The sequence below is a fragment of the Papilio polytes genome, unplaced genomic scaffold (assembly GCF_000836215.1).
Source record: "Papilio polytes unplaced genomic scaffold, Ppol_1.0 DF824024.1, whole genome shotgun sequence".
Taxonomy (NCBI): domain Eukaryota; kingdom Metazoa; phylum Arthropoda; class Insecta; order Lepidoptera; family Papilionidae; genus Papilio; species Papilio polytes.
The window spans coordinates 1,032,738-1,057,105 of NW_013525180.1; the positions used below are offsets into that span (position 1 = coordinate 1,032,738).

General features: G+C 33.4%; 4 protein-coding genes and 1 pseudogene across 4 annotated transcripts in view; 2 read left to right on the plus strand and 3 right to left on the minus strand.

Annotated features, from left to right (window-relative positions):
* Positions 1-661: 661 nt before the first annotated feature.
* Positions 662-13,201, plus strand: LOC106101056 (integumentary mucin C.1-like). Its single transcript, XM_013280150.1, has 7 exons — positions 662-924; positions 8,964-9,129; positions 10,321-10,589; positions 10,963-11,139; positions 11,607-11,795; positions 12,690-12,868; positions 13,169-13,201. Exons 1-7 carry the CDS (start codon positions 870-872, stop codon positions 13,178-13,180), a joined length of 1,047 nt encoding a protein of 348 aa, XP_013135604.1. The 5' UTR covers positions 662-869; the 3' UTR covers positions 13,181-13,201.
* On the minus strand, positions 7,831-8,583 carry LOC106101059 (annotated as a pseudogene).
* Positions 13,202-15,325: 2,124 nt separating the features above from the next.
* On the plus strand, positions 15,326-20,246 carry LOC106101054. Its single transcript, XM_013280148.1, has 6 exons — positions 15,326-15,570; positions 15,635-15,843; positions 16,472-16,760; positions 17,015-17,208; positions 18,184-18,401; positions 18,472-20,246. The coding sequence occupies exons 1-6, from the start codon at positions 15,449-15,451 to the stop codon at positions 19,630-19,632; spliced, it is 2,193 nt and encodes a 730-aa protein (XP_013135602.1). The 5' UTR covers positions 15,326-15,448; the 3' UTR covers positions 19,633-20,246.
* Positions 17,245-18,155, minus strand: LOC106101058 (transmembrane emp24 domain-containing protein 1-like). The gene has a single exon (XM_013280152.1). The coding sequence runs from the start codon at positions 17,977-17,979 to the stop codon at positions 17,275-17,277; it is 705 nt and encodes a 234-aa protein (XP_013135606.1). The 5' UTR covers positions 17,980-18,155; the 3' UTR covers positions 17,245-17,274.
* Positions 20,247-22,760: 2,514 nt separating the features above from the next.
* LOC106100919 (presenilin homolog) overlaps positions 22,761-24,368 on the minus strand; it is a 5,211-nt gene continuing 3,603 nt past the window's right edge. The window contains exons 7-9 of the mRNA XM_013279984.1: positions 24,347-24,367; positions 23,891-24,003; positions 22,761-23,169 (exon numbers count right to left, since the gene is read on the minus strand). Of these exons, the coding sequence (XP_013135438.1) occupies positions 23,014-23,169; positions 23,891-24,003; positions 24,347-24,367 (290 nt within the window). The 3' untranslated portion in view covers positions 22,761-23,013. The remainder of the gene's footprint in view (positions 23,170-23,890; positions 24,004-24,346; position 24,368) is intronic.

Below are 24,368 nucleotides of genomic sequence, written 5' to 3' on the forward strand. Positions count from 1 at the left end.
TCAAGCAAAAAAACTGTGAATCAGGATTAGGATGTACCCTTTGACCCAAAACTTCTACCGAAGTTATGATTATGCTTTTCAATACCAAAAGTTATAGTTGCTATTTAAATCTGATAGGAGTTGTGAGAGAAATTAATGTAATCTATTAAATCCATCTGATAGAACTTCAGTGGAGTGTCTAGAACTAATAGTGGAACAATAAACAACTCGTTTTTTACTATTTACTCGCATAGAATAGCATGGAAATATAATTATCTTATAAGCCTTTGCTGATACATTGTTGCTATAAAAAGACCCGATAATATACAACAGCTGCAAAAGTTATCATTTCACGTAAATACTAATTTACGTGTTGTGATATTTTTTTCCTGATTAACTGATCTCCCAAAAAATGAAATCGCCCTTTTGAATTTTCAATATTTGAAATGGAATTTTAAATTGTTATTTAACTCTTTCAAAGCCATTCTTTAAGTAGTTACTTAAATTAAAAATAGTTTGAAATAGATCGATACCAAAATGCTGTTATATCACAAACTGTCTACACTATTATAACGAGGCATTGTAAGCACGTATTACGTTCGCCGACCGCAATCAAGTCGGTAAGAGGACAACTTAACTTAAACACACTGAAGCAGTAAAGTGCAGCGAAAGTGGTCGGTGTCCGCCAAATGATAATCTGTATCAAGAGTCGCAAGTACTTATGCAACCGACTGCTCCCGAGCGGCATTCGTTTGCGGCTCCAGTGGCGGACCACACCTTACTCCGAGAGCCTGCAGTCATCAGTAATTGCGAACAACGTTCAAACCAACGAACTGGAAGTGTAATTGTCGTGAACTAATGTGATATTTCTAAAGTGATATAAGAACAAAATGAATCACCGAAATGTTTTAACGTTGTTTATTTTAGCGGCAACACTGACTTTGGGTGAGTTTTTTAAACCGTTTTTACGGATTTTACTAAACGTCGTTAGGATTTATAAAAAATCTTCTTGAATACGATCACATTAATGAAAACTAATCTACAGGTGAACATTTTAATAAGTCTTTCTCTGGTAAAACAAGAAATTCATTATTTTTTAAATAAACAATTAAGATTAAATAATAATAAATGAAGCCTGACCTATTAATAAAGCAAAAATTAATGATAGGCTAAACATTTAAACGGTTTACATAAAAATTGAAATAGTTTTTACTGTTGTGAAAGCTAACTAGGAATGAGTAGTGCCTACAAGTACTTACATATGTATTGTTGGGATTCGAACCCACGAGCTTTGCATTAACTTCTAGACGTTTCAATCTTACGTTACTACGGTTACGACAAGGTAAACCGACGTTAAAAATATAAAAAATGTTTGCAATTTAAACAATTATTAATGTCCCATTTGAAGAAAAGTTTAGCAATCGGTTTTCTTACAGTTAATAGCAGTGTTCCTTTACGCGCTAATTACGAGTATAAGACTGTGTAATAGTTAAATGAGTTGAAATGGAATCACATAAATATATTTTAAACCACTATTTATGCTAATAATATTCAATTTACCTAGTTAATATTCACCACTATGGATTTGTATAACATCTTACAAAATTAAAAAATAACAAACATCAGTAATTTTTAAATTGGATAATAATTCCAATATGAAAAATTGATGACATTTTTAGATACGCTTATTATTCGCTGTTGATATTATGAGAATAATTTTAATCTTCCGAAGACTTTTTTTAAGTAGTTAATATCCGGGTTTTTGTTGTACAATGTTGTATTTATCTTTCATCTATTTAGATTAATACTGTTTAGTAGAGACTGGTTGTGCTACTTTAGGTTCTTTGAACGACTAATGTAATAAGGTCAAATTCCCAAGCACAATTCATTCGTAATACAAAATAAACTCTACCAAGATTTGCTTTGTCCTTTCTGTAACAAAAGCGAATTTGTTGGTCGTCTTATGATTTATTCTTCTTAAAATGCTATCTTTTTTCGATGTTCGGAGATCGTTAGGGCAACTTGCATTCATAAGACCGCAGCTATAAAAAGCAAACCGGTGTTCTTTCCGAACGACTGGCGTAGGTTTTTGAGCCAGGGTGTACTTCTTCGAAATACACTTATTAATCTCATTTATCTATACTGTATTATAAATGCGAAAGATGGATCCATGGATGGACCAATCGAATCAGGATAATTAGTACAAGAATGCTGTCTGTCTGAAACCGTTTATTACTTTGTTATTTTTAATTCGCATGAACGAAGTCGCGGGCAAAAGCTTTGTTAATGCAATATTGTGACGACGTGCGGGACAAAATCTGAAGTAAAGGGTAAAAATACATACCTACACTTAATATCTTATTATTCACTTTATAGAAATTGTAACATTGATTTCTCTCAGACAATAATTACGTAAGGTTAATGTAAAAACGTTTCCAAACGGATTGGTGTAACAGACGTACGCGTTATAATGATTGACGTTTCTTTTCGCTAATACTGTTACTTATTATAGTCCTATTTTATTCTTTACGCCCTGGCATTGTTGTTTATTTCATAATAGTTCAAACACCTCGGTTTATATCTGGTACCCAATAATTTTAACTTACATTATTATCTATCCGCAAAATATACATCAAATTGAAATAATGTAAAGCTCTTATTAAATAATCTAAAATTATGCTAAAATTACTTCACATGCATTAGTTACAAAATGTAGAATGTTTTCGTCTTACCGAATTTGGGTCCCAAATGATGAGATGCAGTCAATGAACTATAAATTATTAAGACAACTATTTTATGCAGATAAATCTCCTTATGGTCATTCGATGCAATTAAACCAATTGCAAGAAATACTTTTAAAAGAAACATTAATGAACCGGATTTACACGTAACCGACATAATTTGCACAAGCTTGCTGTCTCAGATACATGTGCACAACAAAATAATGCTTGCATAATATGACATTTTGGGAAAACCATGATTATGTAAGGCACCTTAACAAGTATTACTTAATATTAGGATTATTATAAAACAGAAGTGTTTGTTATTGTTCTAATCGATAAAGTCTTAAGCTGCTTATAAAGTATGTAGATAATAAACTTTAAGATAAAGCTTCTAGGTTCGTTTCACTCGCTCTACGGTTAAGTAATAATTGAAATTTACATACAAAAGACTTCAACGAGTGGTTGAAAATATTTTGTCACATAAAGTATCATCCCAATAGTATTTAAATTAATGTTAATCGACAATATTTTAGAAATATTGTCACGTTTTAACTGACCTTGGGTTGACCCCTAGCCAGCAGGATATCTTCTGCAGCCTTTGCAAAAGACCGTAGTAGCAAGAAAGTAACAAAAAGGAATGCGTGAATCGCTTATTTTTGAAGACCAAAGTCTAATTATTCATCATCATCATCATCAACCTTTGTTTGCCCACGGCTGAACATAGACCTCCCCTAATTTTTTTTTTTTTGAAACATTACCCACCTTTATGTAGATAATCTTATCAATCTTGCTAATATTATAAATGCGAAAGTTTAGATGGATGGATGGATGTTTGTTAGAGTTTGTAGCCTAAACGACTGAACGGATCTCGATGAAATTTGGCATGGATGTAGAGCATAGTCTGGAAGAACACATAGGCTATTTGATTTAGTTTTTTTTAATTCCTCGCGGACGGACTCGCGGGCGAAAGCTCGTATTACATATGTGAAAGTTTAGATGGATGGATGGATGGATAGATGGATGGATGTTTGTTAGAGTTTGTAGCCAAAACGACTGACCGGAATTCGATAAAATTTGGAATAAATGTAGAGTATAGTCTAGAAGAACACATAGGCTACTAAGTTTTGTTTTTTTTAATCTCACGCGAGCGTAGTCGCGGGCCAAAGCTAGTAAATTCATAATAGTTTTAATGTTTTAATATACTTAAACGCGTGACAGCCTAACACGAGTATGTCTAGTTGCGGTTGAATTTAGATATGTAATTTATGTGTTCTATAAAAATTAAAGCTGAATTTATAATCGAAGCGAATAAGCATGTACACAAGTTTATAATCGTGTTCAAATTGAGGAAATAGCTAAGAAAGAAAGTCGGTAGTAGTATGGGACTGCTTGTATTAAGGCATATAACCGGTCTATCCGGTTAGATTGTTGGTAATAATATATAATATGACTGTACTTTATGTTCACTATTAAATGTAAACATTATTGCAAAATATATTTATTTATTTTCGCGTAAGAAAAAGACAACGCTGGCATTCAAGTTTTACAATAAATTTTTTCTTTGTGTATCTTTCTTAACTCATCTTTTCAACATACCGAAACCAGCGAAGCATAACCTCATCATCTGAATAGAATTACTAAAAGCAACATCTACAATGTCTCTACCGCGCTCAGCGACTTTTAAACCATTAAATGCCGATTGCATTAAATGAGGTATCCCTGTATTTTAGTAATGAATGTATACTTGTGGCCATACATTTTGAGTAATTGAATATTTGTACTTAAGTATTACATACAATTTTTGACAATTTCTATGAAAAAACGATTATTTAAAAATAAATACTACATTACTTATATGATTGCTTATTTTCGATTTCTTCTGTTAAGTTGACACTATCTACCAAACATAAAGGGATCCCTCCTTCGTAGCCATTGAAGGGCTCTATCATAGTTAGACTTTACAATTAATATAGATAATTATGTAAACCAGTTTGCTATTTCATTAATATTATTTTTACCTTTTGTTCTACAAATGCAACCTTGCATGCAGGTCAGTCGGGGAAATCTAAAACCACCTTAGCAACTTAAATAAAAAGATTCGTCTCAATAACGTATATTTGAACTTAATTTGCTGTCGCCGGATCGAGCTCAAGGTTCCTTACATTAAGTGCGTTATAATTCAATCAAATTATAGTTACAACTGGTTCAAAGTAAGTGCCATATTAATTTTACTTATGCCAGTTATGTCAATTAATCCAGTCTATGACTCACTTTTGTTGATAGTTCACTTCTGAGTTCTGAACAAAGGCAGATCGAATTATTCTTTAGTTGCTTGTGAACGTAGCAATTTCGGTCAATCTTACTAATATTATACTTACTAATATTATAAATGCAAAAGTTTAGATGGAAGGATGGATGGATGGATGGAAGTTTGTTAGTCTTTGTAGCCTAAACGGCCTAACTGATCTCCATGAAATTTGGCACAGGTTTAGAACATAGTCTGGAAGAACACATAGGCTACTTTTTATCCCGGAAATAGTTACCGTTCCCGTGGGATTCATCAATTTATTTTTTTAATGTTTACTCGATCATTCTGCAACGATTCAACATATCTTATTGAAATTTGGCACAGATATAAAACAAAGTCTGGAGTACACATGGGATAAGCTTCATCCCCGAGAAATGTCCGGTTCCCGAGGGATACGTAGCTTTTTGTAATTTATATAGTTCGTATGTTTTCTAATACCACGCAGACGAAGTGGCAGGCAACAGCTCGTAAGTAATAAATAAATAAACGGTATTCTCCATTAGGTAGTGATAAAAAAAGATCATTCAGGTCGTATTCACACAAAGATCTAAATTGTGAAGATATTTTATCATCACCATCAGCTCACTATACATCCCCAGGGGCTCGGAGCCTACCCTAAGTTAGTGGCGACTTGGTCAAAGTCAACAACGCTGGACAAGTGCGGGTTGGTTGACTTCAGACATATCTTTGAATTTCTTAGCCGATATATGCAGGTTGCATCATGATGTTTTCCTTCACCTTTAGAACGTCGGGTAAATTATGTACATATGAAAATTCAAAAAATATCACATTGGTACATGGCGGGATTCGAACCCAAGACCTGTAGATTACACAACACACACAGATTGCTTAAACCATTGAGCCTCCGACGCTCTGAAGATCTTTATCATCCCTATTAAATGCCGCATCGAACGCTATATCTTTAAAGTTTATGTATATCAATTCAATTCTCTAACATATCCGAAATAAATATAGTTAATATATTATGTAATATTTAAATTAAAAGTTTCCTATAAAATATTTGCATAGACTGTTATTCAATAACAGAACTGCTAATTTATAACAATAAATATTTCACGGTCGTAAGTTTTTAATTTCCAGGTGAATGGGGGTCAATAAGTCGGGCTGTGTATTACTTTTACTTTTTTAAAGCTCCTTAAACCTGATTCTCTTTGTTATTATGAAATGATTTTTTCCATACTTACATAATACATTTGTTTATGTAAGTATGGAAAAAATCATGTGGATATTTTGTTGCATATTCAATAAAAAAATAACTTTTCGGCTATAAGATGAAACTAATAATTTTATTGTATGTACGATATATGTTCAGAAATATAAAAATATTGAAAAACATTTATTCTTCGATCATTTACAATCTAATGAGATTAATCTAGACAAAGAGTTAAGTTGTTACGAATATTTTTCAATACAAAAAAGGAGAAATATCAGTTATAACTATTTTTATTAACAAACACACGGGTAGTCTTCTGTTGAATTATCATTAAATATTTTCTACGTAGTAGTCCAGAAAAAAAGAAACTAAAATTCGACTTCTCGGCGACTACCAATAGTAAAACTTTTGTGTTACAACTGATTACAACTTTTTTTTTTAAATCTAAAAATGTGGTTAAATGTCTGTTCTTTTGTGACTTATTGCAGTGAATTTTTAGATCGAATCAACGAGCGATTATATTAAAACTTAGCTGTTGCTCGCAACTTCATCCGCGTGAAATTAAACAATAAAATAAAAAAAACAACCTGTTTCACTCACTGATAACGTATTTTTTAATTGTGAAAACTTTTAGAAATCGGCCGAGTAGTTTTTGAGTTATACCAATACATACAAAACTACAAATTAAAATACGAACGTAGTTATTAATAAAAACATAAAAATTTGGGCAATTCCACTAGTGCTATATTAAGATTAATTTCTATGCCTTACTAACCCTTTGAAACATTGTCGTATTCAGTACACAATTATAAACAAATCTAGTTACGAAATGTACTCGAGCTGCTTACCCACTTAACGGTGCATTTGTGACGACCTTCGCTCAGCCACCGCCGGCAGTCGATCGCTCTCTAGTAATAAAGTAACAATCCCAGTGCGACACCAACAAATATCATTTATGTTAAAAAATAAGAAGAAAAATCCGCTACTTTCTTTGTTCTTAAAAAAACACAAAAACCGAACCAATATTCAGGAATCTTTTATAACTAAGGTTTTGACTGACCTAGTTTATATGTTCATCTATCTACGGTTTAAAAAATATATATGACAACAATAATCATATACTATTGATGTACAAAAATATCGATTTAATTCAAAGAGCTTACTTGCTTTATTCAATTATTTTGTTTTACGTTATAATTATATAAAACTTGATATAACGTTCCGATCTAACATATCACAAATATTAGCAACACAAAACACTTTGTAAACACACCAAAATGTTACTAAATATTATGAAGCAGAGATTATGCACATTGGGAAACTTTCTGTGAAGCAACATGTAAATATACATATAAATTAAATATATCATGTCTGTTTTGTAGGTAATTGCGTGAATGTTAAATTATAATTTCTTTGAAGATTGTTTTATCCCTGACATCAAATCTTGCTTCCTGCTGTTATTTAGTAATACACATTTTGTAATAAAATAAAATTAAACATGTTAAAACAACTATCTATCGTATTTTATAAAAGTTACTGGAATATATCTGACAGATTCAGGGGAATAAGAAATAATCGGAGTAGCGGTAATCCTGTAAAAGCGGCACTTTAACATGTCACGGGCAATGTAAAGTGTATTCTAAATATGAACAGTACAATTCTTTAATACTTCGATTTGAGTCTCAAAAAAGGACCAGCTTGGGCCATTATATAAAAGTAGATTTCGTTGAATAAATGAATAAACTTTATTGAGATGTTTATTCGGTGACATGGTAGTAGCGACTAGTGAATCTGGCCGGTGGTCGCGGCCTGGAGTCCGGCAAGGAGGGCGTCGCGTCACGATACTTCTTGTGGCAGGGGCAGGGCGGCGCAGAGGGCGCCGTGCTCGGGCTGCAATGCACTCTGGCGCGCGTAAAGTAACCAAAGTCCGGCCTCTCCATCTTCAATTTAGTTAACATGCATTCGTCGAAGACGGCTTGAGTTGTTCGACAATATCTTAGCGCGAAACGCCCGGAGCTCTTATCTACACAGTTGCTGTACTGGTTGAACTCTTCCAAGCAGTTTTTCTTCACTTTCTTGAAGAAGTTGAGAGTACACGCGGTGACTTTCCTGCCGAGGTCGAGACATGCGCGGGGGTCATTGCGTTCATAGCGGCACAACATGAACTCGTTATTTACGGACTCGCATTCTTTGCCCAGGTGTGGCCCTGCGCTCATCAGTGTCGCAGTCGACAGGTCAACTTCGGGCACCATCAGCTCGTTGCATTCCGGTAGCTTCACATTTTTAGTCACCACCATGATTAACTAATTTAACTAAATTAAACGTCGTCTAAAAACAATAATATTAACGATTACAGTTAGGAAAAACTTTGAAGAAATAAAATTTTGTATTGTCACTTATCGTCAACGTCAATATAATTATTTTAGTTATGTCAAAACAGAAATAAAATAAAAGTGAACAGTATCAGATTCTCATTTAAATAGTCGTAATACACTAGTTAGTATTTAAATAAAGTTAAATAATTAAATTACACTCATGGCTCTAAAATTATTACACAGGAACTATAAATAATCCGCGTAGCAACGTCATAATCTGTTATAGCCAAACCCATAGTATACCGCCGTTATGAAGATGGCTTTTGGAGAATGTTACCAAAAAGAACTTTCGAAATTCGTCCAGAACATGCCTTTCACAAAGTCTATATTATATCGCCACTAATGTTTCCCTGTTCTAATTTCCTTTGATGTAGTCTTTAAATCATTTTGCTTGTATTTTTTAGGTGAGAGTCAGTCGTTATCCTGTCCGTCTGTGCGGACGAGCAGCGGCTGGCTGGACCTATTCCCGCTGCCGTGCCGCAAGCACGGCGAGTGCGGCGTGATGGGCGCCCAGCACCTCTGCTGCAAGGGTTTCTGTACAAAAGGTGTGAACAGGGCAGCCGCTGTTCGGTAAGTCCGTCCAATGAGATCGCATTAGTAGATAGGAATTAGATGCTTCTAGAATTCATATTTTAAGTCTAGAATCTCATATTTTATTATGTAGGCTTTTCCCGCGAGTCTTAAAGATTTCTTTATATACCAAAGATTGCTTTTTGTATGCTATTTGTAAAGAAAAAGTTCTTTCTTTCCTTTTTTCTCCTTTGCAATGCCTTTCTCTCCTTCTCAGTGGTTTATCTCGCCTTGTTCATTTTACATAAATAAATAAAATACGCAGGTAAATAAATTAGTGATTAAAAAACATTTTGTTTCGAAATAAAGTAACTTTATTACGTAATCATACCCATAGCAAGAAAGTAAATAAGGAACACTTCATGTTGTTACACAAGAAAGTAACAGTTTTAACGTTAATAAACTAAATATAATGCGTTACCTTAATGCGTTACATCGAAATATTGTCTAGCTACTCTTTAATTTTATAACACAAGAATATAAAAGATTACATTTAATAGTTTTGTAAACTCATTCGTTTGTGAATTCAAGCAATCGTAAATTTCATCTAAAAAAATTAAGTTAGGAACATTTTTTGATTATAAGTACGTACGCAACTACACTAGTATATGTACTAAAAGTGAGAGGCCAAGCAGCCGCGCGGTCAAACCAAATCCATCATTTGAGGCCTCATCGTCTTGCAATCAAGTTTCGTAATAGATTTATCTTCCAGTCTATGAACTCTGTTTTTTACACCTAGGCCTTAATGACACCATCAGTAATACCGTCTACCGTCAACCTATATATTGGAAATAATCCAATCAATCGGGTCCATTGATTTTTGAAACTTTGCTTTTCTTTGTTTTTTTATACTTCGGAGCCATTTTGAAGATCTATAATTTTGTCGTAATTAAGAACATCCGCCATAATAGATCTTAAGTACATACAATTTTTTATTGCTTTGAATGCTTAATGCTTATGAACATTATTCGAGCGTATTACGTGATGATTTGATTACCACAAGCGAAACTAATTGTACTCAGATGAAATATTTTGTAAAGGTTTAATTAAATAATGTTCTTAGTACCAGTCGCTTGCAGCTCAATTAGTTTATATTAGCACAAACTCATTAAGTTATCACAATTGAACACTACCATTACACAAACGTTGCACTATTCTATTGCCATTCGAAGTAATTTCCGAATGTTGTAGAACTAGTGGCGAGCCGAGCAGTAGTGTAGTCGAGTTGAGTAGCAGCACAAGTAGTTCCAGCACCACCACTAGCACAACGACCACCACTACCACCACCACAACGACCACAACTACAACCCCGAGTACCACCACCACCAGCTCTACCACCACGACGACCACGCCTGCGCCGACTACCACAACAACTACCACGGAACCGCCTAGACCGTTCTTCCAGCTGCTGCCTATACAGAACCCGCCCACTCCAGCTACCGCTGCGCCTGCTAAAGTCGGTAAGTTTCTCATACTTTATTTATACGAAAGGGACGCAACCCAGCAATAAGAACACCGAGGTGATCAACGACGTTCATAGACGAAGACAAAGAATGAAGTTTCAAATCTGTTGGGACTTTGTCTAATGAATGAAACAACACTGTAATTCCGATAAGCGATGAAGGCCAAAATTTAATCTGTTAATTCACTACACATCACATTAAATTACATTTAAATTTTGAATTAACCATCTTTTTGTTTCGCAACATTTGTTTTTGTAGATACTGTATACGACAATTTATCTGATGGATAAACCTATGCAACAGTACTTACAATCCAATGAATTAAAATCCAATGATGACATTCTAGTTGACTTTTTGCTTCAAAATGCAGGGAAAACACAGAAGTACGTTTGTCCAAAAAAGGCGGCGCCCGTGGTTTTATTCCCGATCCCTTGCGAGACCAATTCCCAGTGCAGAGCGAGCAGCGGCGCCGACCAGGTGTGCTGTCAGGGACGTTGCGTCAAGGGAGACCCGGCTCCACGGCCCACTGTGCAGCAAAGCCATCAACGTATGTGTAGTATTACCGCATGTTAATCGACATCACAACTCTTGAACTATAGCTATATGATATAGATATAGTAATTGAATTAAAACGAAAATTGTGGAAAGGGGTCTAAAACTGGTCGGTGCCGTCACCGAAAAAAGTAGACGTGAGTAAGAGCCGTAAAATAATTAACTAACTTTTATTATTATCATTATTTAAAAAAGAAAATGTTTATAGACCCATGAAGAAAAGAAAAATACACTCTTATCATATTAAAAAATAGAGATAAGTGAAAATGTGTAATTGTGAGACAATTGTTTAAATACAACCAATAACATTATTTCAGTAGAGAAGATTAGATCTGCTTGCTCAAGCACTTGCAGAAGACATAATATAGATTTTTGAACCCTTGAGCTTGATTTGTAGTTGAATATCGTGAAACAACAGGAACCTCGTCTACACTTTAATTAAAAAAAAAACATAAATTCCAGCTCTACTTGGCGTGATTCCTCGCGAGTGTCCTGCGGCGCCACTGGGCGAGCTGTTATTCGAGGTGCAGTCGTGTAAATCTGACGCGGATTGTTGGCCCCGAGTCTGCTGCCCCGACGGCACCCGCTCCTACTGCCGCACGGCGCGCGCCAGGCTCGACCTCGTGCCCGTCGCTAACGCCATTGACGCACGTAAGTTGTAAACTATGTGAACACGCAAACACGAACGTATTGTTGTGATCAGCTGTGATATCCAAAGAGTGAGAATGTAACTACTTCGATAGCATCATGGTGACGTAAAGTTTACCTACCTAACCTACCCTTAGGCTACGCATACACCGGAGGGATTAATATTGTAACGAAGGGGATGTTGAGGTATAATGGTACTTACCTGTTAGATGCCCACCTCGCCTCCTGTAGATGCCTGGTTTCTATCGGTCTCAATCGAGTCATGTCTATAGGCGCCAGCGATGCTGCCTGCAGATGCACCCGGTGCACTGTTATTGTTCCAAACTCGTAACCGAATACCAAGCGACCCCGTTCCCTGACCAAAATGACACACCCATTGTCATTCGCGTTGGTGGAAAAGCAACCTTTGGACTCGCACTTTTCTAAACGACCGACACGATTAGCTGCTTGCACACGACTATCTCTGGCACATCTCTCCGTAGGCGCCGCACCCTTCAGAATTGGAGAGAGATTCAAATCTACCCACTAGTGCGGGGTACAAAAATGCGCAAAAATTAAAACTACATGTCTACCACCGAACGTGGCGAACCATAACTAATCGCGACCGTTGGCGCCAAAATGGCGGTGATCAAATAGGCAAATTTCACAGTTTGAAGTCTGTCCTTTTATAAAGGTTAATGATGCCCTACTAAGGACAAAGTACAGTTAACGCCACAGCAAAGTAAAGTTCAAGTAAGCATTAATTCTAAAACTAGTAAATGTAAATTACACATTTTTGATAATACACTTTTTCTCACAATTCACGTAATGAAATGTTACTGAACTTCGACTCTGATCGAAATGAAGGTAGACTGTTTTATTGATAATTGCATGTGATTATTTTATCTTATTTTGCAGCACTGCGGTCATTCGAACAGTACTTGCAATGTACGGCGCCGCCGCAATACGACCCCTTTCCACAACGCTGTAGCTCGAGCGTAGATTGTTTCCCCAACCTATGTTGTGCAGAGGGTGGCAAAAAACATTGTCGGCCTCCTCAACGTAGTTTATTCTCTCTACTCGCTGGTGTCACGCAGGTAAATTATTATACTAATATTATAAATGCGAAAAGATGGATGTTGTTAGTTTGTAGCTTAAACGGCTGAACGGAATTACATAAAATTTGGTATAGACATAGAAAGTGTAGTTTGGAAGAACTGGCTACTCTCTATTGATTTTTAATTCCACGCGGACGGAATCGCTGGCGAGAGTTAGTTTTGCTTAACAGGTATTATTAACAAGCCTAATAGCTTATGACGACTGGCACTGTTAACTCTTAAGGTAGTATGCTAAAATATATTTTTTGCAAGTAATTGATATTATTTTTTGGTTTTCAGAGATTTGGGTAAATGTACAAAATGCCGCCTAAACAAAAGAGGATGTGTAAAAATATGTAATTTATGTTTTTATTTTATACTTTTATATTTTTAGAAATAAATAATGTATGTAATTAATAAATGTATTTTCATTTTTAAAATATTTCACTAAAAGAACAAGGAAAAAAATTGTTAACTCATAACTACAATAGTCCCTTGCTGACAAATATTTGCAGGGGCTGTACTACCAAGGATCCCCTTATAGCCAACAACTTGTAATATCATAAATTGAATATAGATTCTGTATGTTTTACTCTGAAGTAGGTTAAGACTAATAGAAAACAGTTACATTTGATAATTGTGTACAAACACAACAAATGTACATTCATTTAATTTTGGTATTATTTGATTATTATAAAACTATTATTATGATCAATCACAACATTAGAATAAGTTGTAAAATGTTAAAATGTGTTAGTACATATGAGAGATATTCCAGGACTATGCTTCAAGGCAAAGGGTGAAAGCTGTGTGTGTTGAGAATGGATTTAGTACCAGTTCATAACTTTCAAGATGTAATCACATCTATTGTAATATCTAGATAGTAATGTTATTGAAATAAAACACTGGTATTATTTTTTTAGTTTATTAACCTAAGATATCTCCATCCTTAGTCCAGCTGAAACAAAATAAAAAATGATTTACTACATATATATAATAACATCTATGTTTAAAAGCTTAAGTTTTCTGCAATACATTAGTGATATTGTTCAGATCTTTATGTTATCCGAATCACTTCAGTCAAAGCTTAAACTAACAAAGTGTAGAAACACACAAACAAAACAATCAAATACCTTCCTTCCTAGCTTGAATTGTAAAAAAAAATATTATTTTTTAATTTTGTTTTGAAATTGTAGTCTAAATTTTATTTTATTGTTTCTAAGAAGTATTAGAAAAATTGTGATATTCCTGTGATAGTTATGATTAAGACGTTAATTTAGGTTTAAACTTAGCATACTTTTGAAATAAGGAAAAAACATCCGCACCCCAGCTCCCTGGTTAAAAAATACGTCAGGGGAACGATAGGGCAGCATAAAGCCGCCAAAAAGTTCCTTCAGACAACATAGATATATCAGCAATATACTTGAATTTACTACATTATGAAAAGTAATAATTTCAAGGTGATAGTGCGTTATTTAAAAAAAAGCGACCACAAAGTTGTTTATGGTGTAGAAAAAGCTGATGTTCATAGTAATCTGCTTATAATGAGTATAGAAAAATAATTACCTTCTTAAAACCAATGTCATGTGCGTATTCTCTGAAGCACTGTCTGCAAATGTTCAAACCATACTTGCGGATAAGTCCATGTCGGTTAGAACAAGCTCGGCTGAAAAGAATTTCGTTATAAAGCACGTGTTCAAAGATAACCACAATTTTACAATTTCGTACCACAAATTATAAAACTATATATACCATGAACGAGATCCTTGCCCGTATCTTCGGGGGTGAGAATACCAGATATTTGCGTGACCCATCACGAAAATTAAATTTTCGTAAATTAATCGCTGAAAAACACGTCCAAAATGGCGATTTCACAGAATAAAAAGGATGTTCCAGTTTGAGTTTGACAGTTTGTTATTAATTTGGCAAAGAGTGAAAGACACAGAGCACGAAAGACTGGGAGTAACTTGTAGGAAAAGTTAATTTGTAAAATTCTCAAATAAAATCGGGCACCAGAAAACAAGGTAGACTAAAGGTCTTTTAAATCTACTCATCGTGTAATTATTTACATTAATGGGCCCTAAAGTTTTATAAAACATAGAGATCCTTGCTTGTTCATGGTAACTCAACAATATTGATGTCCAGCATATTGCAGATCAGCTCTCGCGTACTTCTGAGTAGGTTTATGAACCGGCTCGTCGCTCAGCTGAATTTGTACTAGCATGGAGACATGCGGACCTGCAAATTGTTCAGGAAATTAAACTAGGTCTAGTTATCTTCATATTCATTATTCACTCTCAGTTATCTATCAATCAATTATCTAAATATAATTATTATAAAAAAAACTATTGAGATTGAGCCCCAGCTCAACTGTTCCAATCTTTGTGACCTGAATTTTTGAGTGGATTAAGAATTGATTGTTGATTGCACACGTCTACTCACTTGCGATTTGACATTCACTTATTCACTTGACGTCCCACAGAGTCCAAGTTCCAAGTTATGAGTTTTTTCCTTCATTTTGACTTTTAGATATTAGACGTGTCGTATTTTTTGTTGCGTTTTTAAACAAATTGAACTAAAATGGGGTTATTTACATGTCTTTTTAAATTGGCGTTGAAGATATTAATATATTTTGCAGTATTTATATCTGTTATTCTCCTCATTCCGAATTTACCTCCATATACGAAGTTCACCGCTATAAAGTAAGTAGCATAAAAAGTTATTCCATTTTACCGTTATGTGAAAGTAATAATTTTGAAATTTTAGGCTTGAACCTACACAGCCTAGAAGTGGAGCTTTAGCTCCTAATGCAGCTCTTAATAATGCGGATAAATTATTTACCAATAAATTAATTGGACCTGAATCATTTATAATATTTAATGGTGAACTTTATACTGGTCTTGCTACCGGTGAAGTTGTAAAAATTTCACCTGGCGGTCATATTACTTTTGTTACGAAAATAGGTCACCCTTGCAGTGAGTATACCATTTTTTTTAATTCAACACATTTAAGTAGGAGATTTTTTAGTTGACAATTGAAAGTTGATTTGAACTATTGTGTTGTTGTATTTTTCAATCTTCCTCTAATGCGCGGTTTACAGTTGGTCAGTAGCACTCTGATTGGACTGTCAATTAACTAACAGAGTGTGTTACTTGCCGTCATAATTGTCCAATTGTACTGTTCAAGCGTGAACCAGGCATTACTATATAGTAAAACTGCATTTTAGGTGATAACATCTAGTATTTTATAGTACATTAATATTGATTTAATTTGTTGTTATATATGGATATTTAAACTGCATTTAAACTACTGATATTGAATGCAGGTTAATGATAACTTGTTATTTGTAAAACAAATATATTTTACTGATAACCTTTATGTATTTTACCTATTTCTTTTACTTTTAGTCTGTTGTCATACATATTGAAAATAATGTTTTAAAATATCTTAACAAAAGTTTGTTTTTTTAATAAATCATGTATCACAAGTGTTTAATTTATTCTAAACTTATTTACAAAACTCGAACAATAGTGTTACCAGAGTTATAGATAATAAATGATTATTTTAATTATATGATAAGGTTATACAAACTTATTGTTTCAGCTGGCCTTACACAAGAACATATCTGTGGCCGTCCTCTTGGACTAGAGATAGATGAAAAGAATAACTTATTATATGTAGCAGATGCATACTATGGTATTTGGAAAGTAAATCTCAATAATGATAAGAAACAGCTACTTGTTTTGCCAAATGAGGCAATAAATGACAGATATCCAAAAATATTTAATGACATTGCATTAGACAAGAATGGCAATCTGTATTGGACACATTCATCAAGTGATTATGACTTAAAGGATGGTGCAATGACACCACTTTCTGACCCATCTGGGAGGTAAGTTTTTAATAGGAGGGGGTAACATGAAGTAATATAAAGGCCCTATATGCATAGACAATAACATAATGCAGAGTAGGTATTACTAGAGGGAAGTAAAAGTAAAAAAGAAATTAAAAGCATTGACCTTCATATTCACTGCATATCATGCTGTAAAAATATCAAGCATAAGATTATTTTGATATTTTAACATGTAATTAATCTGAGCAGTTTTTATTTTTATCAAATATAACTATCAATAAGCTTTCTTTCAGATTGTCATTTTACAATTCAAAAACTAATAGAAGCGATGTGCTTCTTGATGACCTCTGGTTTCCCAATGGTGTAGTTCTATCACCAGATAATCAATTTGTATTAGTGAGTGAATCAAATCGCTACAGGGTAGTTAAATATTACATTAATGGACCCAAGAAAGGAAAGACTGAAGTTTTTGCAGCGGGTTTACCAGGTAAAGATCATTTATTATATAAATATAATAAACAGAGATTAAAATGAAATAATTTTTATTGACAAATTAGTATTTATTGACATAACATGGGCTATTAAAAAGTTTCTTTATCATATAAACTTGTATCATCCCAACAATGAACATAAAAGTTATTTGAAAACCTGACCACACATCCACAATGAAAGTGTCTTCAAAAGCAGTGTAACTGTCACGTGACTTCATTGCGCCGTACCGCTCCAGCTGGTGTCTCGCCTGGCCTACTGACTTGAGAGTCCGCATCAAAGACTCCGTTATATTAGTTACGTCGATGTAATATGTTACTCCAGCTTCATCCACTCCTGTCCACTGTACAATCTCCTCCAACTCTTCACCTTCCACCACGGTCGGCTCCTCTTCCATATTTTTATTTTCGATCAGCACATCAACGAACACGAGCTTAGAATTCATGATACTATACGAATTATCCAAACAAAAAACATATTCACCCTCATGCTCCAATTCCATAAGAAACGTATTCTGGGATTTCTTGTAATCTGATAATAGTTTCACACCGTTTGGATCCAAGATATCGAAAGATATGTCCAAATCGCCATGTTGTCCGTCTAAAACTTCGTAATGCACCTCCATCATTTGTCCAACTTGACCATGTTCAAAGAAACATGTCCGTGAGCCAGGATCTACACGAAAATTCATATCTGTTTCGTAAATGTATTGTGAATTCACATTTTTGAATATAATTGTAATGATAATGCAAGAGGTTAAGAAATACATATTTAACAGGTGAACGCAATGATACTAAGCTAAGCCATATCAATACTTCACTGCTATAATACGACGTAATATTTACACAACTGTTTTTGGAGGTTTAATATGAACACGGCTAAAACAAAACACGAGCAAGCATTCTCTTTTGTCATAAAAAAAACAGTTTTGTTTAATTGGTTTGAAAAATAAACATTTTTATTTCCTTACCAGGAGTTCCAGATAATATGAAAGTGTTGCCCGACGGCTCCGGTGTTCTTGTGTCATTGTACGTCGCCTTCGAAGATGAATATCCAGTCCTTAGTCGGACACTCGCCGAGACACCGTTAGCAAGGAAATTCTTAGCGCGTCTTATTAGAATTATAGAAATACCTTTCGAATTTCTTAACGAGCAATATCCACATGTCATATTTGAGGAAATTGTATACAAGGTTAGTACTGAAACTAAGAGAAATACGCAAATTAATTACTTGTTTTAAAAAACATATTTCTTTTCTACAGATTGGACATTTCTCCAGTTTATCTGGTATTTTACCACCAATGTCTGGTATATTGCAACTAAACTGGGACGGCGAAATAGTTGCATCGTATTTTAATACAGACAAAAGTATCGGTAGAGTTAGTGACGCTATTGTATATAACGATAAGTTGTACATAGGAAGCCCACATTCATCGTATATTGGATCCGTTGCAGTTCCACCATTTATAAAGAATGCCTTTTCTAAGACTCGAGCAGGTGTGGATAATAACGCGGAAGTAAAAAAGACACAACCCAAAGTTGAATCGGCACCTACTGCTAAAATAGTTCAGAAATCAGAAACTGAAAAGGTGAAAGTCGCTGAAAAGATAGATATACCTAAACCTCCAGTACAAAAAACTAAAGAACCTGTACCTGTGCAAAAGCCATTAGAAAAACAACCAAACATCGGTAATCAACAGATAAAAAAAGAATCAAGTAAAACAGAAAAAGATGACGTAAAAGTAAATAAACAAGAAACTGTGACGAAACCTAAGCCTGTTGAACCAAAACCAATCAAACAAGAAACTGCAAGTACGCCTAAACCAGTTGAGACTAAACCTATTAAAGAAGAAACAAAACCTAAAAAAGTCGAAACTAAACCTATTAAAGAAGAATCTAAACCCAAAATAGTAGAAACAAAACCCAAGAAGGAAACTGACGACAAACCTGAACGAGTTGAAAGTAAACCAATTCAACAAGAAAGTGTAACAAAGCCAAAAACTGTTAAAAAAGAATCAATTAACCAAGAGTCTAAAACTGTTCCTGTGGAACCGAAAAGTGCACCTAAAAAACAGACTGTGCCGCCGAAAGGAACGGAAAATGTTAATACTAAAACAGAACCAAAAACAGGGCATAGCAAAGAGACACCTAGTAAAATACCTAAAACAGATGCTAAACAAAATGTTGTGCAACAAGAACCAGTCAAGGCAGCTAAAGTCGAGAAACCTGAGGGTAAAAAACAACCATCACAGTCTACGGACAAAGATAAAATAAAAGTTGTGACTCCAAATGGACCCAAAAAACCTGTCCCAGATCAAATTCCAGTAAAAGAAGAAATCCCGTCCGATAGAGTCCAGCCTCCTAAGGAACCATTGAAAGTAATAAAAAAGACTGGACCAGTAGAAATCCCTAATCCTATCTAAAATAAGGTTGTGGAACATTTGTTAATTCTAGGTTATAACGGGATTTGAGGTTATGACACCAAGAGAAATATTTATTTAAGAAAATAATCACTATATCTTTTTAATTATAACAAACTAATATGGTACAAAGATATCATTAAAAGTAAATTGAGTCAATTAGATCATTCCAGATCACATTCCTAAAAATTATGTTTTGAAAAATTTATCTAAATTAAGTACAATATATTAGAATTTACAAAGAACATTGATGTTCTCATATTAGTTTTGGATCTCAGAGATTTTGGCTATAAAATATTAAAGTATTAAACAATGAGGCTGAACAGTGTGTTGGATAAGTTATGAAATTTTTTGAATAAACATTTTTTCGAATCAAGCAAGATCAAACATATAGTTTATATATTTACAGGTTACCATAAAAAAGTGCAATAAAACGTATGTAAATATTGCAAACATTCTTCCTCATATTGTTTTATTAATCTCGTGTTTTTATACATTTTTCTACGTGTTTTTTAAACTTACGTTGTTTTTTTTTTATTTTGTTTAAAGTTGTAAATGTAAAAATAACGCACATTATTTTTGAATATTTTTTTGTATTGAAAATAAAATTATTTATAGAAACACGTTTTATTTCTTTTGTATTTATTGTACCGTAACTTCACGCGTACACCACGTTAAGGATTCCTTTATGTTGCTATTAGCAAAGATGATACTGGCAACTATAAACAATATTAGGAGGTAGAATAAAAAAAAGGTTTTAATAAATATATATTTAACACACATTAGTTGCAAAAAAACTTATAACCACCCACTCTGTGTCATAATTAAAATTATTGTATGGAATGTTAACATATCAATAGAGGCATGATTATGAGGAGGGTAACACCAAAAGTGTAAATAACTGGTTTCCATAAATCTATCTATCTATAAAAATAAAACCCTTTCAGTGCTTAAGACATTTGATAAATTGCGATTTTGCCAATAAACTAACAAAGTATTCTATTATTTTACCTAATAAATTGTTTCATTCTTTGTCCGATAATCGACATATTTAGCAAAAAAACTACTTATTCTAGCGTTACTCGAACTATTTACGCTAATTTACATCTGTTGATATATTTTACATAACAGGTAAGTACTTAATTGTCGGTTAGTTACAAAATGTTCATTGTACATTAATATCATCCAATGTGTATCTAATACAAATGAGTTTATAAATACGTAAACATTCAAACTTAATTTTAGTTAAATTTTAACTCAAGACCTAAAATGTAGACTACAGTATTATTCCAAACTTTGTTATTACAAAACGTTTCGTTCAATTAATCCTCCATGTTTACTAGTTTCGAAATTAACAATAGTAATTTATCTTTTTACATAATACAATTATGGCAATTATCAAATAGTTGTAATAGGCATTTTCTTATAGTAAATGTTGTTTATAAAAGATCTAGATTTTGAATTTACTAAACATAGGCAATGGTTAGTTTTTATATTCGTAATATTAACATGTTGGCAATATATCTGTAGGCATAAAAACTACTTGCACTTTGTTTTAGATACAAACTGGACACAACAACGATTTATAACAAACACAATCAACCAATCGTGTTACTTGTATGTAATATTTTTAAATATAATTACCCAGAGTAATCTATCTACATAACATTTTCATTATGTACACTATCAAACATTACTCTTTGGGGTGTCTTTTTTAATATTTATTGCGATATTTCACATTTCCTCTATATCTACATTATAATATCTACGTTTCTGATTATTTTGCATTATTTGAATGTCATACTTAAACTAAAGTTTTTTTATGTAGGGGGAAATTATAATTAAATTAGCTTTCATTAACAAAATAAAAATATTTTTATATGAAGAGTTCTGACACCTATATTAAAAAGATATTCAATTAATATAAACGCAATTTTAATACAATATCTAAAGTTACATGATAATTCGCCAATGCACTGAGGAGATTTGTATAACGACTTGTCTTATGTAAATGTTTTTTCAATGCAAATTAAACTTAAAATTGTGATAAAACATCACTGAATAGATTTTAGTTAGTGTTTTTCGGTAGAAATACGCTTGTGTCTTAATTAAGAGCAAATATTGATGAACTTGAGAGCCAATGCACCAACAAGGGGTCAATTTTTTAATTCCTAAACAAAGTTTCTGTAAGTAAGTTGTGAGAACTCTTCATATAAAAACTGTGTTACAATCTGGTACTAGACCATATTAAAAATGATTTGATTACAGATTTTTTGATAGTTTGGAGTCTATACCAATTTCACTTGCAAGGTACCGGGTCATATCAAACGAATATTAGTAATAATGTTACGAAAAATAGGATTTTTATTATTTTTGAAAGTAAAAATCCTGTTTTTTATAACATTTTATAGTAATAAATAATGTATGAAAGTTTTTACCGGAGGGGAACCTAAATAGGGGTGTTCATTGTACTTTTTATCTATTTTTCAATGGGGATTTATACTCAATTACAACAAACATACCTCATCGTTACAATATATTTATTTTAGACTCGATTCAAATAATTAGAGTCCCATTCAAAGCCGTTTTCATTTTCTTATATTAATTTTACACTAATGCCTTGTTTACGTAGGCTAGTAGTTTAGTCGAGTACTGAGTAATTTAGTACTTAAAATTAGGATTTCAACGGAATCAGATGCGGATGCGGAGGTTAATGGAAGTGGAGGCAGATAAACAAATATTAATTGTGATTTATTAAAGAATTAAAAAGCAAAACACAGTTCAATTATAGAATTGTGTAACTACTAGTTCTAAATTCTCTTGCCTATATTTAGTCGAGATAATCTATTTTGTTCTATTACTCGGCAAAAGCCACCCACTACAAGTTACTTAAATTCCGGACTTTTAGTAGGGTTTATTAACACCTAGGACGCCGTATCTTTTTGTCACACAGTGTCTAGAACACTGTGTATGTGGCCTGGATGTATGAATTTCAAATGAACTAATTCCCAAGCCAATGTATGTAAATGTCACACGGATAAATCCAAGGAAAAATGGGGAAAAAAGGGGATTAAAAACAATATATGATATATTATGTAGTTTTAAACAAATTCCAAGAAAAAAAATAGTATTTTTTTTAGGGTTTGGTGCTGAGGGTGTTAATAAACAAAAAGTGTACTGAACTGTTACAGTGTGGACAACTTTTGTGCAGTAGAATATTTTACCTACGACTCATTACTCGATTTAACTAGCCTAGCGAACTCGGTAAGTGTTCCTTTAACAATCATTAAACATAATTTCAATAATAAAAACCTGTAAGTGAAATTGTCAGTTTCCAAGTTTTCACCAAAATGCTAGTTTTTTCGTTATTGTGTTCCTTTGTAGCTAAATGAATACTTGTTCAGCTGCGAGCGCGTCCGCGAACGGTTTGACGACGCCGCGAGTCGCGAAATAAAATATAAGTCCAAAGGTTATTGATATAGGCAGCGCTGGCAGAGCCTTCTTGAATATAGCCAGCAGTAGTAACGTTAGACATAGACCCTGAAAAAAAAAATGCACTGAGATGGCTCATGTACAGTCCACTTTAGGAAAAATTTCCTTGTTAATAGCAACAAAACAAACTTCGTCTCTTCCTACAAATAATTAGTCAGCAGCGAGTGCAATAAAAGGGAAAATAATATTAAGAAAATAGATGTGTAATAATAATCGACTTCGACTTTTTTTCGTATAGATACATTTATAAGCTGCATTTCTGTCTCGTTTCAAAAGATTCTAATTATTGTAGGTTTTAAAATGGAACGACGTCCGTTGCCTCGGCTGTACACTATCATGAGCTAAAATTTTGCGGTTTGTCTTTTTTTTTTTTTAATTAACTTGATGAATATAAATTTCCGTGAAAATTAAAAGTAACAATAGAAAGAAGAGCAGATTTATGTTGTCTACTGTATGTCTGACAATTCGTAATCATACCAATATTATAAATGCGAAAATTTAGATGGATGGATGGATGGATGTTTGTTATAGTTTGTATCCTAAAGAGCTAAACGGATTTCGATAAAATTTGGCATAGACGTAGAGGATAGTCTGGAGGAACACATAGGCTACTCAGTTTTGTTTCTTTTTTTAATTCCACGCAGACGGAGTCGCGGGCGAAAACTAGTCAATCATATTTCAAAGTTTTGTAAAATTTGCATTTCAAACGTATGATTGTTTACACAGGAGTCATCAATATGTAAAATTAATAGTAATAGGTAGAACTTACAATAAGTATAGCTACAAAACAGGCAAGAGTAGTATTCCAGTCGCCGTACGAGCTCGCCTTGCCGACCAGCACGCTGTAGAAAATGAAGTCGCCCAGACCGAGTTTCACGCCCTCTATAAAAGTATTAAATATTTTTTACACATTTTACATTAACTTAAATGCACTTTAAGTAGAACATTTAATAAAAAATATAAATCTGGATACTAAATTTTTTTATTATTTTTCCTGTATTATAATGATTTTGCAGTAAACATGATTTTTTCGTAAGGTTTGGAAAAATCACACATTAAAAGGTTAAGGGAACTTTATACTGAAATTACGGTATTGCCGCCAATATTTAAAATTACGAAGATTAATTCGGTGTTTCTAATTTAAATCTATCTTTATCTTAAAATGTCATCGACTTTAAAATCTAATTTAGAACAAAAATTGTATATGGGGGGTAAATTTACTTACTCTCGTCTTCAAGTTCAGGCGG